General features: G+C 26.6%; 1 protein-coding gene across 4 annotated transcripts in view; it reads right to left on the reverse strand.

Annotated features, from left to right (window-relative positions):
* Positions 1-12244: 12244 nt before the first annotated feature.
* Positions 12245-17531, reverse strand: part of LOC136976921 (Golgi integral membrane protein 4-like) — a 40362-nt gene continuing 35075 nt past the window's right edge. For all 4 annotated transcript variants that reach the window (XM_067272316.1, XM_067272298.1, XM_067272325.1 and 1 more), the window contains 4 exons: positions 15945-16346; positions 15397-15676; positions 14547-14665; positions 12245-14460 (listed from right to left, as the gene is read on the reverse strand). In XM_067272316.1, coding sequence (XP_067128417.1) covers positions 14386-14460; positions 14547-14665; positions 15397-15676; positions 15945-16346 — 876 coding nt within the window. In that variant the 3' untranslated portion in view covers positions 12245-14385. The remainder of the gene's footprint in view (positions 14461-14546; positions 14666-15396; positions 15677-15944; positions 16347-17531) is intronic.

Consider the following 17531-nt stretch of genomic DNA (forward strand, 5'->3'; position numbering starts at 1 on the left):
TGTTTTTAAAATTTTGTTTTAAAATTTTGTTTACATTATTTTGTTTCTAAAATTTTGTTTCTAAAATTTTGTTTTTAAAATTTTGTTTCTAAATTTTTTTTTAAATTTTGTTTACATTATTTTGTTTTTAAAATTTTGTTTTAAAATTTTGTTTACATTATTTTGTTTCTAAAATTTTGTTTCTAAAATTTTGTTTTTAAAATTTTGTTTCTAAATTTTTTTTTAAATTTTGTTTACATTATTTTGTTTTTAAAATTTTGTTTTAAAATTTTGTTTACATTATTTTGTTTCTAAAATTTTGTTTCTAAAATTTTGTTTTTAAAATTTTGTTTCTAAATTTTTTTTTAAATTTTGTTTACATTATTTTGTTTTTAAAATTTTGTTTTAAAATTTTGTTTACATTATTTTGTTTCTAAAATTTTGTTTCTAAAATTTTGTTTTTAAAATTTTGTTTCTAAATTTTTTTTTAAATTTTGTTTACATTATTTTGTTTTTAAAATTTTGTTTTAAAATTTTGTTTACATTATTTTGTTTCTAAAATTTTGTTTCTAAAATTTTGTTTTTAAAATTTTGTTTCTAAATTTTTTTTTAAATTTTGTTTACATTATTTTGTTTTTAAAATTTTGTTTTAAAATTTTGTTTACATTATTTTGTTTCTAAAATTTTGTTTCTAAAATTTTGTTTTTAAAATTTTGTTTCTAAATTTTTTTTTAAATTTTGTTTACATTATTTTGTTTTTAAAATTTTGTTTTAAAATTTTGTTTACATTATTTTGTTTCTAAAATTTTGTTTCTAAAATTTTGTTTTTAAAATTTTGTTTCTAAATTTTTTTTTAAATTTTGTTTACATTATTTTGTTTTTAAAATTTTGTTTTAAAATTTTGTTTACATTATTTTGTTTCTAAAATTTTGTTTCTAAAATTTTGTTTTTAAAATTTTGTTTCTAAATTTTTTTTTAAATTTTGTTTACATTATTTTGTTTTTAAAATTTTGTTTTAAAATTTTGTTTACATTATTTTGTTTCTAAAATTTTGTTTCTAAAATTTTGTTTTTAAAATTTTGTTTCTAAATTTTTTTTTAAATTTTGTTTACATTATTTTGTTTTTAAAATTTTGTTTTAAAATTTTGTTTACATTATTTTGTTTCTAAAATTTTGTTTCTAAAATTTTGTTTTTAAAATTTTGTTTCTAAATTTTTTTTTAAATTTTGTTTACATTATTTTGTTTTTAAAATTTTGTTTTATTTTTTAAATTTTGTTTACATTATTTTGTTTCTAAAATTTTGTTTACATTATTTTGTTTTTAAAATTTTGTTTACATTATTTTGTTTTTTAAATTTTGTTTACATTATTTTGTTTTTTAAAATTTTGTTTACATTATTTTGTTTCTAAAATTTTGTTTACATTATTTTGTTTTTAAAATTTTGTTTACATTATTTTGTTTTTTAAATTTTGTTTACATTATTTTGTTTTTAAAATTTTGTTTTTAAAATTTTGTTTACATTATTTTGTTTCTAAAATTTTGTTTACATTATTTTGTTTTTAAAATTTTGTTTACATTATTTTGTTTTTTAAATTTTGTTTACATTATTTTGTTTTTAAAATTTTGTTTTAAAATTTTGTTTACATTATTTTGTTTTTAAAATTTTGTTTACATTATTTTGTTTTTAAAATTTTGTTTACATTATTTTGTTTTTTAAATTTTGTTTACATTATTTTGTTTTTTAAATTTTGTTTACATTATTTTGTTTTTTAAATTTTGTTTACATTATTTTGTTTTTAAAATTTTGTTTACATTATTTTGTTTTTTAAATTTTGTTTACATTATTTTGTTTTTAAAATTTTGTTTTAAAATTTTGTTTACATTATTTTGTTTTTTAAATTTTGTTTACATTATTTTGTTTTTTAAATTTTGTTTACATTATTTTGTTTCTAAAATTTTGTTTACATTATTTTGTTTTTTAAATTTTGTTTACATTATTTTGTTTTTTAAATTTTGTTTACATTATTTTGTTTCTAAAATTTTGTTTACATTATTTTGTTTTTAAAATTTTGTTTACATTATTTTGTTTTTAAAATTTTGTTTACATTATTTTGTTTCTAAAATTTTGTTTTTAATTATTTTGTTTTTAAAATTTTGTTTACATTATTTTGTTTTTAAAATTTTGTTTTAAAATTTTGTTTACATTATTTTGTTTAAATTTTTTTAAATTTTGTTTACATTATTTTGTTTTTAAATTTTGTTTACATTATTTTGTTTTTAAAATTTTGTTTACATTATTTTGTTTTTTAAATTTTGTTTACATTATTTTGTTTTTTAAATTTTGTTTACATTATTTTGTTTTTTAAATTTTGTTTACATTATTTTGTTTTTAAAATTTTGTTTACATTATTTTGTTTTTAAAATTTTGTTTACATTATTTTGTTTTTAAAATTTTGTTTCTAAATTTTGTTTTTAAATTTTGTTTACATTATTTTGTTTTTAAAATTTTGTTTACATTATTTTGTTTAAATTTTGTTTAAAATTTTGTTTTTAAAATTTTGTTTCTAAAATTTTGTTTTTAAATTTTGTTTACATTATTTTGTTTTAAATTTTGTTTTAAAATTTTGTTTTTAAAATTTTGTTTACATTATTTTGTTTCTAAAATTTTGTTTACATTATTTTGTTTTTAAATTTTGTTTACATTATTTTGTTTCTAAAATTTTGTTTCTAAAATTTTGTTTTAAAATTTTGTTTCTAAATTTTTTTTTAAATTTTGTTTACATTATTTTGTTTTTAAAATTTTGTTTTAAAATTTTGTTTACATTATTTTGTTTTTAAAATTTTGTATCTAAAATTTTGTTTCTAAAATTTTGTTTCTAAATTTTTTTTTAAATTTTGTTTACATTATTTTGTTTTTAAAATTTTGATTTTAAAATTTTGTTTACATTATTTTGTTCTTAAAATTTTGTGTTTACATTATTTTGGTTTCAAAATTCAAATTTCTCTTTCGCTCTGTGAGTACTAAAAGACCCTTTTAATCGTACCCATAGTGGTTTCTTCAGCCAGGCCATAATGGGGAAGATTAGCTGATGAGGTACGAGGCCCAATACATCTGGAAAAGGATGTAGAATTGATGGGACAAACAACGAAAAACTTGGATGCCCTATTAAGGGCAGGAGGACTTTTCTATGGGAAACTGATCCTATTTAGGTGTTAGACTCCACGTGGATACCTGGATGGTGAGATGCAAACTCGCAAAAGTTCAGTAGTTTTATACACTCAACCACTGGTGGATACTATCCAGGAAACTACTCGTTATAAATTTTTTGAGTTGCTCGCCCGGATTCGATGGCGGATCCCCCAGAGCATCGGGACGACTCCTTAACCACCTTAACAGTGATCAAACGATGCCGCTTATAGTCCATTGCTTCCTATTAATATTTCATATGTAATTTAAAGTATGACGAATTCGTTACAAGTCATTTTCCAAAATTATTTCCTTTTCCCCCCAAAAATTTCGGTAGATTGAAAGATATTTTTTATAAAAAGAAATCAATATCGAGATATGAACAATTACACCGTCGTGAACTTATGACACGTGAACTATAATTAAAAACAGTACGATGTATTATTTTTTTTTTGTTCAATTTTCTTGTCAAATTCTTATTTTTTGGAATGATATTCCGTGTTAAATATTACAGTTTATTTTCCTTCTAAAAAAAATCTCGTTTACATCAAAAAACACCAGTTTCATATAGGGAGGAGGTGATTTGACGAATGCAATTTACTAAAAAATTATTCAAACATTTAATTAAATATTGGAAATTTTAAGCATTGAAGTGTGCCTTAAATTATTTTTTAATTTGAATAAATTACTTCCAAGTAATTGAATATTTAATTTGTAATATTCACGCATTTCCGATTGGCATTCAATTCGAGTTAATCGATTAACCGTAATTGGTAATTAAGCAACAATTTCGTAAGGTTATTAAGTAAATAAATTAATTTTTTTTAGAATTTTTATTTAAAAATTAATTAATTGGGTCTTCGTGCCTCGAAGACGGTTCTACTCAAAGAACTTATGAGGGAATATATATATATGTTGAATAAAAATAAATTTTATGGTAAACATTAACACATCAACCAGTCGAGTTGTTGATGTGCAGATTAATGAGTTAAGACTTAAGATAACAGAGGCCAAGTTTCAAGGTTGAGATCTTTATAAAGTTTTTTAGATTTTCTCCAAAATACTCTACCGTAAATGATGAATTTAATTAATTATTATTGCTCGCTTTGTGTAATATTCGTACTTAATTTCATTCGAGTATCAGCTCTGTCTATAATAATGAGCGTTATTCATATCAAAAAATACAGTTTGCCTTAATAATTCCAAGAAAACACGACACACACACACAATTTTAACATAAAGGGTTACTTTCTAAAATTTAATTTTAGTAGTGAGCTCTTATGGAGAGATGCTACATGCCCTATGCTCTTATTAAAAGAACGGGGCATAGAGTATTGTGTTATTTTTCAACACACATTTTTTGGATTTTCATGGATTATTTTTATGCTGCATGCCCTGTGTTGTTATTAAAACAACACAGTGGAAAAAACATTGTGTGTTAAAACAAAAACATAACACAATGCTCCATGTCTCGTGTTAAGAAGAGCATAGGGCATGGAGCATCCAAAAAAAATTTCTTTATTTTTTTTATTTATTTCTTAACACACGATTTTCCATGACAATTAAACATTAAATTCTATTCTTTCTACACGATTGCTAGCTTAATGTTATTTGTTAAGGGAATTTTTTTTTTACAATCAAAAAATCTCTCTCATAAAACAAGATTTAAAATTTAAATTCGAGTCTAAAAAATACCAGAAAAAGAGTTATAAAAAAAACAATTTAAATTTAAAAAAGGATCTCATTAAACAAAGAAATACAAGTTAATTACAGTAAATGTAAAAATGGCGAATAACGGAAATTCCTATTGGGAAATTAACATTTTCTTCTAAAAAATTTCGCAGTTGAGTATTATTAACCGAAAACTTTTACAAATTAACTTCTGTTATTCAATTATTTTACGCGAAATTATTGATTTTTTTTTGCAGTTAAAAATGCAGAAAATTGATAAATTGTGTCGAATCAAACAGGAATCCGCATGAAATTACCCTTTTCCGCAGAAATTCTATGGTAAATTTTGAACTTCCATAGTTACTTTTCATTAAGTGAAACACATCAAGTGTCAGGAAAGAATTCTAATATTAGACTTCCACAACATTCCTGTTATTTATAATTGAATGTTCAGCATTCTAGATGATATGAGTGGAGAGCATTAGAGAATTGTGTGTTGAGCATTACAGAGTTATATAGTCAGCTTAACCAGAGAATTGAGTCCTGAATGTTAGAGAAGTAGGTGATAAGAATTACAGAATAATGTGTTATAGTCTGAACTTTAGAGCACTAGGTACTAAAATTTAGTGCCTAGTGCCCTTCTGTAATATTTAACTAGGTACTAAGCACCTAGTGCTCCTGTAATATTTAGATCCCAAGTAGTAAGTACCTAGTGCTCCTGTAATATTTAGATCCCAAGTAGTAAGTACCTAGTGCTCCTCTGTAATATTTATGAACTTTATAGAGCACTAGGTCATGAGCTTTAGAATATGATAGGATGCTAAACATTGTATAGATAGAACTAGCATAAGTGATGGATGAAATAAGGTTTGTTTGTACAAAATAGCCTATTTGAAATACAAATTTTTAGATTTTTTTCGTTAAATTACTGTCTCGAGGGGTCTAGTAGTAGAATCTTCCAGCATTTTTAACATTTCTCGGCCATAAAAGAAGTTATTTCACATCAGGACCCATAAGCTTATTTTCTGAAAGAATGAATGTATAATCGAGAGTAATGGGTGACACCCAATTGTGTCACCCCTCACGAAGATGACGTCAGTCGAGACAAGCTGCCACCAACCTTTGACCGCGTGACTCAGCACGAGCAAAGATATTGGCTCTTGACCCGACTCATTCATCATCTATATTACAGATCTGTTAGAGGTCTAAAGAAACTGATATTATTAATACCGGAGAACGAATCGAACTTCAAAAAAATTCCCGAAAAATATTCAAATAAATCGATATATTCCATTAAACCTTTCCTCCCTCCCAAAAAAATTTTAATAAGGCACGAAAAAAATAATTAAAAATTTTACTTCGAGTGTCGCCATCTATCGGCTACGAAGACAAGAAAAAATGGTCAAAGGGTTGAGATGATTATTTTTTCGGGGGGATGTGTTTAATAAATTAAGGTAACAATAAGTGATGTATAAGGTTAACAAGTGTTTGTTTCTTTTTAATTAAAATGTGTGTCAAAGGAGGAACGAGAGCATATGCTCATCCATCAATTAGTTTTGCACCAAAGAGATAAGAGTTAATAGTGAGTCGATGTTATCATCTGTTTTCACATGCAATTAACTTAATGCACCAATATTTCCTCACGTGCGATATTTGTTTCAATCGTTTATCTTCCCTTTAACCAAAAAATTAAATATCCACCCCCTTTTTTCTTCTCTTAATATCCCCCTCGACGATATTCCATCGGTTGCAAGGACACCTTCTTCACCAAATATACTTTATTAATCATTTGATAATTGGGTGTTTTTTTTTTGAAAAATAATTAAACTTTATCGATTGTTTTTTTTTAGATTCTTAATTGTAATCTTTACGTTTCTTAATGTGCTTAGTATGCATTTTTAATACCGCTACAATAAAAGTACCGGGATTTTACAGGTGAGGATTCGAAAAAATCGATGCCAGTAAAAATTCGATTGGTCTGTTTTTACTGTATTTTTTAATCACTTTACAGGATTGCTCTTCTGAATCCTGGGTCTTTTTATTCCTATCGATTTCTTTGAATCTTAACAAAACTACTTTTTTAAAATTCTAATTAGAAGAAAGGGGTTCAAATAGAAGTACAGTACATAAGTGAATCTTCACGTTCGATTTTTTGAATCCCTCCATCCACCAATCAGGTGGATGAAGGGATTCAAAATATCAACTCCTTCCAAGTTCTTTTTTTGGATCTTCTCCTCCCATTGGATTTTTTTTGAATCCCCTTCTTCCACCTGATTTTTTATGAAGTTCCTCACATTTGGTTTATTTGGATCTCCTCCTCCCGTTTGATTTTTTTTGAATCTCCTTCCAACTAATTTTTTTTAAAAAATCCCCTCTTCCAATTCTTTTTGGATCTTGCCTTGCAACTGATTTTTTAAAATCCTCTTCTTCCTATTGAGTTTTTTAAAAAATCTTTTCCATTCTTTTAAATCCTTTTACAGCAATTTTTACCTTTCTCATTCGAAGTTACAGATTAACTTTTTAGAAAAATCTCCAAGAAAATACACTACATTTTAATAATTCCTCCTCTTTTTGCATTTTTTAATACATATATATATATATATATATATATATATTTTTTTTCACTAAAGCGAAGTTAGATAACGCTATATCGAAGGTAAAAAAAAAGGGAATGAATCAAAATGACACATTATTGTTTGCTGTTATCGATATAAACATATTAGAATTTATTAAGTGGATAAAGGGGTGAGTCAGAGGCATGAAATCACAACTGATATCCCTCTCGGTGATGCAAGGAGGAGTCTATCAGGAATTTTTTGTAAGAGCTTCATTAAAATAACAAGACCTCTTTGCTGTGTAAAGCCTGCTGTGGGATAGATAATGACATCAAACTGACTGACTCATACCTTCCCACATCCAATGGATCGCAGATATCAATTCCTGTAAAGAATATACACGAAATCTGTGATATACACTTGATATCGCTGGGTGGATGGAGAGCTTGATAGAATTACTGTTTCCCAGACACATTGATAAGTGTGAGTGTATCAAATTTTGTAGCCCCCGCACTTGATGCAGAATTTAAAAGAATTGGATTCTGTATCAAACAGGGTGTACTAAATGGGTTAAGGCGATAAATTTGAACCTAATTTTTAAAAATGTTTTGCATAAATGTGTGTAGAATATTTATTAAATATCATAAATTATGTGTAGAGGATGTAGAGAATCAAAAGATCTTGCACTTTACTAATCGAGTTGTAGATAATTTGATCATTTTTCAGATTAAGATCAAAGGAAAAATTGTAAAAAAATGGCAGATTCAGCAGTTTTATAAATAATTACAATCTGAAGTGATCTCAGATTACAACTTTTATATTTTTTACTGCATAAATCTTCATATAAATCTAAAAAAACAGGCAGTTTTCAGATGCCGAACCCATAGATCAAGCGGTGTCACAAGTAATGCCACAAAAAATTGACAAAGAATTACTTTATGATGCACTTCATCCCATTGCTCACTCTGCCACTGTAACATGATCATAGAGCTAAATAAAAAAGGCTTTTTTGGATGATTTAATGACATTTTTTTCTAACAAAAAATTCTATTTTATTAACCAGACTTTACCATTATTTAATCAAGCTTTCGGAGTGAATTATTCATAAAAATTTTAACTTGACAAAATATATTTCTCTTCCATAAATTAAGTGATTACTATCAACTACATTAATGTATAATTTAGTTAATGTACACTTTATTTATTATATATTTATATATTTTTTTAAAAAAGCATTTGTAATTTCCCTATAGCTTTACGAGTCTCGGGGGAAGCGACGCAGAGCTTTATAAAACATTCAATGAATAAACTTTAGAATTATTTATAGTAATTGGCAATTTAATTGATTAAGCTTTGAAATTAATCAAAGATGAAACGAAGCCAATTCTTAAGCCTGGAGAAATAAATATTAAGTGGCGCCGACTCGCACAGAATTCAATCTTTTTGAGCTAATTAAAAATTCAATTCTATACCAAAAAATTTAATAATTTAATGGAAAATGGGATAAACAAATTTTAACTTCACTATTTTATTATTAAATTAATAAAACTTGCTCAATGATTAAAGAGGAGGAAAATAAGGGAAACAATCAGCAACAAAATAAAGAAAAAACAGCAAGCAAATTATTAGAAAATGGAATTTCCGACTACCTTAACATGAAAAAAATAAAATGGTTTTTTAAGATTTTATTTAATATACTAAATATCCATGTTTTTCGTAAAAATCTGATGTGTTTTTTGATTAAAATATGATGTCATGGTTGTGGCTTAGCATCTAAAAAAAAACTAAAGTGTACCCACTTTAATTAAAAATATACATCTCAGAGATGTAAGAAATTCCATATAAGATGTTTATGTGCGTGCAAATAAATGTACAGGAAAAATTATTTTAAAAAATAAAAATATAACACAAAATACTTTTAAAAAATAAGCAGAAACATCTACATATCTTTCATATTGATTATGGTACAGAATAGTTCCCTGGTGGATTAAGTCTAGACTTTTAGGATGACAAATGTGCTCGCTCGGAATTATGGCTCGCGCTTCCACAATAATGCACGCCGAATGGTTAAACTTCCGTAGTCGCAATATGCAATAATCAACTTTATGCATAATTCAGCGGCAACTTCGAAGAGAATTCTTGTCGGCAAAGTTTACTAAACGCCTTGACCTTGCAAAAAAACATCTAGAATGTACCGTGTTGAAAGATTAGAAACAAAATTAAGCATTTTCAAACATTTATCGTAATAAAACACGATTTATATTTTCATGTATGGCAACAATAAATTATGACCGAATCCTGTGGCATAGATTGATTAGGAGAGAGTACATAAAATTTTCACAAAGTGTACACAATATATAACATGAAAACACACCTTTTTATATTATATTATAATCAATATTGACAGTTTTATTGCATGAAAAGATATGCTACTAAAAGAAAAAATATATATAAAAATAAAAGTTGCACAAAGGTTAGTGCAACATATCTGTATTTATTATCGCTTTGTTCATTGGATGGATTTTATTGTACAAAGCTGAAAAGGAGTAAATTTTCCAAACAATAGGAGGTTGAGGCCGAAGTTTTAAATGCAAAAACGTGTACGTCGGACGTTCGACGCCGCTTTCCTGTAAGCCTATAAGTTTGACAATGGCATTTGGAATGTTGAGCATGATTCCACTGACTTTCCAAATGCCATTGTCAAACTTCTAGGCTTACAGGAAAGCGGCGCTGAACGTCCAATGTACATGTTTTCGCGTTTAAAACTTCAGCCTCAACCTTGCTATTTTTTCAATATTTAAACAGGATAACCAAACTTGATGCATAGATTTTGATCTATGCAGCACAAAATTTAGTTTTTATCAAGAGTTTTGCCTAAAATAATAAATTCTGAGGAGAATAAAAAAATACAACACCATTTAAATTGGAAAGTGTCATATTTTATAGCAGATTTCTTATAACAGAAATCTATCCATTGCAAAATTTAAATAATAATAAAAGGACAAAGAATTTGGCACTTGGATTTCTCTTCTAATGGCCATATTCAATGAAGGATCAAGAAATTAAATTAGAAGTTAACCAATTATATTCAGTTTACTTTTTAGTATACGAATGCTTATTGGTTAGCTTCTTAATCCTTGGTTGTGAACATGCTAGATCTACACTCAAACCTGTTTTTGTACGGTCTTTTTTTGTGTGCGATTTTTTATACGTGCAATGTGTTTTGTGCAATTATTTTTGTGCAGTATACCAATTTGATTGAAATTCATATACCGCACACAAAAAATCACACAAAACAAATCGCACAAAAACAGGTTTGAGTGTATATACCAAACAGCCTATTATTTTTTATAATAATTATATATATATATAAATTTAATTTAGATTAATTATTATTTGAAATTTTCTCTTTACAACTGTTTTAAGTTTTTAAACTAAATTAACTTTATATTTTCTAAAACAAAGACCATCACTGATAAACTGATGATAAAATTGCAGTTTAATCTACCAGTTTTGGTCTTTACAAAAGATTTTAAATTATAATAAATAATTTAAGAATGTAAGCAATACTAAATAAATTTATAAAGCATGTGTGCGCAATTTAAAATGCATGATTATTGCATTCCATTCATTCAAAATTATATCAATACATCACCTGTCATTTATAAACTTGTATCTTTAAACGAATGTCTTAATTCTTAATCATTCCTCGATCACCAGAGAATTAGTCAATCTGCCATTTTACATGACGAATTACTTCATATCATCACAAAATATCTATCATTTAAATTGAAAACATTTCTCTAAATTACTAAAAATACGTTTCGATCTGTCATCTACATTGTAAAGATCTGAAAATCATGCACGTGTGTTTAATTAGTTTTATATGCTCGACGCAAAAGGTTTTGTTGCAGGTAAGCTTTAAAAACTCTTATTTACAGAGTTTCACTTATTTTAAAATACTATTTGCTTACTGCTCTGAAACCTTACGATTCATCTTCGTAGCATTCTTTTCAATATTTCGAGAAAAAAAAGTTCCAGAGACGAATCAAGGTTTGAAAGCACTAAATAAATAGAATTTTAAAGTAAATGAAGCACCGTAAGGCACCGCACGCGAGCATTTTTGAGAATTGGAATGACGTAGTAATTGTTTTCTTTGTTATTTTTTGGAAATTGTTTCACATTTAAGTTATTTAAAACATGTTTCTCGTTCGTCTCTCTCAATAAAATAAAATATACTTGCTTGTTGCTGTCAGCATCACCAAACAATGCTTCAACCAAGACTTACAGTTCTATCTACAAGTAAGAATGTTGTATAAAATGAATCTTTAACTAAAAAAAAAAAAAAAAAAAAATTTAAGTTTACAATATAGCATAAATCTTACAAAAAATATATATACATAATTGAATGAAAAGTATATGCAAATATAAATTTATTATTCTTAAGCTATTTAAATATTTTGTTTGCATAGTAATCATAAGTTGACTCAACTTACGTGTATAAAAATGTATGTATGCTTATATATATATATACACACAACATATATAATACACACAAACAAGCAAAAAGATACAAATATATTTTACAGTTTTATACATTAACGGCTTTTACGTTAACTAAAGAAAATATTTCAAACTAGAGTTATCGGTAGATAGTAGATAAAAACTTGACATTTAAATTTTTATATATATATTTTATTTTATTATTATATATTTAAAATTTTCTAACAGTAGCAATTTATACATATTCCGTTATTTTTGTAATGTACAAAATTTCATTGTCGCACTATACAAAAAAAGTAATAGGAAACGAATTGTTTTTTTTTCTAAATTATTTAAAATGTTTCTCATTTTTTTTAAATTTTTTTTTTTATTTAAAATACAACTTTTTACAGTTTAAGTTTAGAGTGTAACTGTAACCTGTTTTCGTGTTGGGTATAATTAATTTGGAGTTACTTTTTAAAGTAAATTAAATGATAAAATTTGTCTCACATCATTTCTTTTATACATAATTCTAAATTAGTTTATCTTAAATATATACAAACAAAATATGAAATAAAAATTTTAACAATTTCATCAACATAAATGTCTAAAAAATAATAAATTGTCTTACGAAAGATTATCATCTCTGTTTTTTTTAAATAAGCCAAAAACCTTCAGCAAATTGTCTAAAAGTCTGCCCCACCTTAACCAATAAAATGAAGGTATTAATAATAACAATAATTTTTCATAAACAAATAAACGAGAGCAGTAGTAAGCTTCGGAATCAACAATACAGTTGAACTTCTGCATAACAAAATTGCTACAAAAACAATTTATCGTTTGAAATATTGTTGCGTTGCAAGAAACTGATCTCGTGGAAGTGACATTAAAATGTAACTTGCAAATTAATAATCAATACGAGTCATTTTAAACATTTTCTTACCATTTACGTTTATTAAATCAAGCCGAGAGCGAGTCGTAAAGTAATTTAATCGAGTGGCTCCTCGCGTAATTTTAGTTCGAGAGCCTTTTGAAAGATATTATCATTTTATAGCTTGCAAATTTAGAATATAGTAAGTATGTTATATTAAATTAATGGTACAGATGTGAGATTAATCTTCTAATTTTCAAATCTTCTATCATTAGACTGCTTTTTTCGATTAGAAAATTGTTTTTCGTCATCTGCTTATTACAAAAATAACTTTCGTTAGAAATTGCATTCATAACATTGTTATAGAGTTGCCGACTAAAATATGTAATGCATTATTTTGCAAATTACTTGCTGCAGAGATTATAAAATAACCCTAAGCATTTATAAATACTTCATTTTGCAATTAATTTGCTTTTATATCAAGCAATGTATGTGATAATGCTACTGTAAAATAATATGCAAATGTGTTCGTTGAACCGTGAAATATTACCTTTATAGACTGTATAGCAAATGTCGAGCAAAAATACAATACCCTTCCTGATCTGCAGCTTTGTTACAATGTAATTTCATGTGAAATTATTCCTTATTTTGCATTAAGCAGAAAGAATCAATTTGCCAACACAGATTTATAGTTAGAAATCATACCAATTGTAACTACAATATCTATCTTATTCTTGTTGTAATATATTAAATCTACAGCTCTTGAATAATAGAATAACTTCTAAAAAAAAAATTATGCAAGTAAACAGACGGCGCAGCACAACAATCTGCATATTTTGCGTAAGAATAAAACTATACTTTCTCTTCCAGTTCACATTAGTTTTTGATCATTTGAGCAAATATTTGCTTTTTTTTTTATCTGTGCCAAAGTTGATATAACTTCCAGATTGAAATTATTTTAAATGCTATTTTGTAGAAGAATAATTACAGTTTAGAAAATGTATAATTAATTTTTGCATGAAAAAAAAAATTCCAGAAAAAATCACTCTTAATTTTACAAACTAGAAATTATTCATTATCTACAATTTCATTCAAAATAGAGAGAAGAAAAGAACTTTTAAATCCCGAACATATTCAAATTCTGCGGAGAAATTTTGCTAAACAAAAGTTCAACTCTATCTTTCTTACTTTTCAACAAATTCTGCAATACGAATGGTAAGTACTCGATAATGATCGGAAAATATTTCTGCCGCATTCTCTTCCCAATCAAATTAAATGCAATAAATTTTTTTATATGACTTTAAATTAAATATAGAAGAATAGAAAAACAAAAAAATTTCTGCTTTTATTCTAAATTTTATGATTACCTGGCAGAATATAGCTGGTTTTTAACAAATGCCTCTCGTACTCACTTACGGAAGGAACCAGACGGCACTGCCGAAAGTCCGTTCTTTAACCGTCGGCAAACAACATTTTGCAAATATTCGCAAGTGGAAAAAATTTACATATCCCGACAAATGTAGAGAATGAAGAAGACCCATTTACATAGTCTGAAAATTGTCTTCTAATTTAATTTCACAGTGCTTATTAAATGTGTTTAGGAATTTCATCATTTTAAAAACGTTTTTTTTTTTTAATTTTATTTTGGAGCTACCATAACACCCTCTTCTTTATCTTGATTTACAACATTTTTATCTTCGACGTCAGCATTTTCCTAGAAATTTTTCGGAAAAGTTTTAAAGTAATAAAAATAAAGTTTTATGTATGAGAAATATCTACTAAGCTTCAGCTTAATTTTACCTGATCGTCAAAATCGGCATCCTTAAAGGCATTAGGATGATGGGCCTGCTCGTCGGCCATTAACTGATCGTCACCGTTATTCGGTTCTCCCTCTTGATCGTCGGCATTATCGTCGTCGCCTAAAATGTTAACAATTTTTTTAATACTTGAAAGAATTTAAATTTTTATAATCAAACAATTTGGTTAAAGCAGGAGTAAAATGTTGTAAAGGTTTCCAAGCATTAATTATAATGTAATTTTAAGAATAAATCTTAGTTCATCATCTTTCAAATAATTTGTTATAAAATATTTTAAATGTAGCAACATAATTAAAAATTAAAGAATTTATGTCAAAATCAAGAAATACAGTGTTAAAAAGAACAATAACTGAGGCAATTAAGTTCAAATCTATGTGGTCCACAGGAATTTTTGGGGAGGTGACCATCTTGAATACATTGGGCCTCATCCCTCACCATCTGTTCACACCCTTTGAGGAATGATTAAAAAGGCCCTTAATGCCTATAACATGGAAAGAGTAAAAACAAATTCCTTGTTGGTACTATAAAGTCTACACCTCGCAACTACACTTTATACTTGATAATTTCACAGATGTTGGATTGTTTAGCAAAGATACTATACAATCTTGACTTCCTCTAACAGAAATGAAATCTTTATTGCTAGAAATTTATTCTAGCCAAAGAGATTTGCATCAAGATGCAAGAACTAATTAATTTAATCAGGTAATTTTTTTCTGTTAGATATTTTTTAATCTCACAAAAATCACAAGAATGGCTTATTAAAATAAATATTTTGCTTTTAATTCCGATTTAATATACAAGGCAGTATTGTTCTGATATATAATAATACTTACCATCTTCTGCATAGTCTCCGTCTTCTTCCTGTTGTTTATGCTTTCCATTTTTCTCGTCTATCATTTGAGGTCCTCTCTTTAAACCCTCTACATCTTGACCTATTTTTCTTTCTTGATTATTATCCAGTGGTGGCTTAATCAAAACGCCATGTTCTTGCATATCGTCGGGACCGGCTTGCTTCTCATTCTGAACATCCGCATCTTTTATGTTTGGCAGATGGGGTATTCCATTGTTATTTGCAGGATTTTGCATATGGTACTGATCAAAATCGGCTACATTCTGAAATGTATAAATAATACAAGAAGAGAAATCAGTATAATTTGTTATGCCATGATTATTCTGACAAAAAAAAATAGGCAAATTAATTCAATACTCTGTAAATAATTTATATATGTTTTTTTAATACCTTTACTATATTTAAATTTGTTATAACAGAATTTTTTTATGTAGTAAAAAGTAAATAAATAGCAAACTGTATAACTTTTTATCTACAAATTTCCATTTGAGTAACTTTGAAATATCAAATTTACTAAATAAATAAAATTACCTTTGGATCCTTGTCCCATTTATTGATGTCATGATTCATTTCGGCTTTATCAAAACTATGCGGTGGCTGAACTTGGGGTAAATGTTCTTCATTTTGATGAACATCTATTGGTTTTGCAATATTTGGAGGACGTAAAACATTGTCCTTTAGATCTAAATTAATAGATTTTTTCCTCGTGTCAACATTTTCGTGTTCAAGATTATCGATATTTTTATCGCCATGTTCTTTTGGAGAAGGTAGAACATTCAAAGCCTGTGACTGGCCTTCAGTTTTGACACTGGAAACTATATTCGGCCTTTGTAATAGTTTCGGTTGTACTCCTTGTTCGTCTTTCCTTCTCGTGTCTTTATCCATTTCTTCATCTTTTTCTTTCCTCTCGTCGTTTTTAACAACTTGGTTTGTCTTTAATTGCAGAAAACATTTTAGAATTATTAAAATATTACAAAAAGTTAATTAAAATAAATATTTATTAATAACATGTCATCTAAGCAGCATAACCAGTCCCTAAATTACAAACATTTGTACTTACAATGACTGAAACTAGTGTAATAAATTATTATTTTTAAATCTGAACAAAAATCTTGCATTAACTAGCAGCTTAGTATAACAATTAAATGTTAAATGTAATACTGTGATAGGAAATTAACAGGTTTATATAATAAATGACAAGTTTATTCACGTTTAATTATAACTTGGATTCTTGTCATTAGCTCTCCAAAAGTGAAAACGAAACTGTCTGCAGAACTGCTCAGTCTAGGGTCTTTGTTCTAATTTTATAACAAAGTTGAAGTGAATGAATAATAAATTATTTTTATTATTAATATTTACTTATTTAAAGTCAATCCCACATATGGATTACAATAATCTCTCAGTATGGGTTTTATTTATTTATTTTAACTTTGTTGACTATCTGCAAGAGTCCGAGAATCTTTACTAACAGAATACAGTATTTAGTTAAAATATTAAACATTATTGCCAGTGCATACGAGTGATATTTTGATATAAGGACACAGCATCCATAAGCATATGGAAGAAAACAGAACAATCACACGTGACAAGTTGCTGCAGCAGTGACATTGTATCCAACCTGCATCCAGACAACCTATGCAAGGTTCTGGAGGTATGCAAGTTAAATTCACCATGTCTGCATCAAGCCAGTCTCCCCAGTTAGTTCAATATTTCAACACAAGCAATATTTTGATGCGAGGATGCAGCACCCCTATGACTCACTGTCCGTAAATACATGAAAACAAATGGAGCAATGTATACGTGATGAGTTGGCGCAGCAGTGACGCTTCCATTTACTTCTACATATTTACAGACACAGCATCATATTGACATCGTGTCTTTGTGTCAAAATGTTGTGTGTGTTCACTCACACTTAATTTGAAGTGCAACACATCTGAACAGTACAGTTTTATCGCATTATGGCATAGACGTCTAGTAAACAGATTACAATATGTACGCACAAGTGATATTATATAAATAGGCTTATGCACGGCCTGGAAACTGTACTCCGTTGTCGTCATTATTTTACATATTCAACTTTTCTAATTTCATAATTATAAATTAATCCATCTGTAGAGA

The sequence above is a fragment of the Centruroides vittatus genome, unplaced genomic scaffold, assembly GCF_030686945.1.
Source record: "Centruroides vittatus isolate TY-2023 unplaced genomic scaffold, ASM3068694v2 contig_1112, whole genome shotgun sequence".
NCBI lineage: Eukaryota > Metazoa > Arthropoda > Arachnida > Scorpiones > Buthidae > Centruroides > Centruroides vittatus.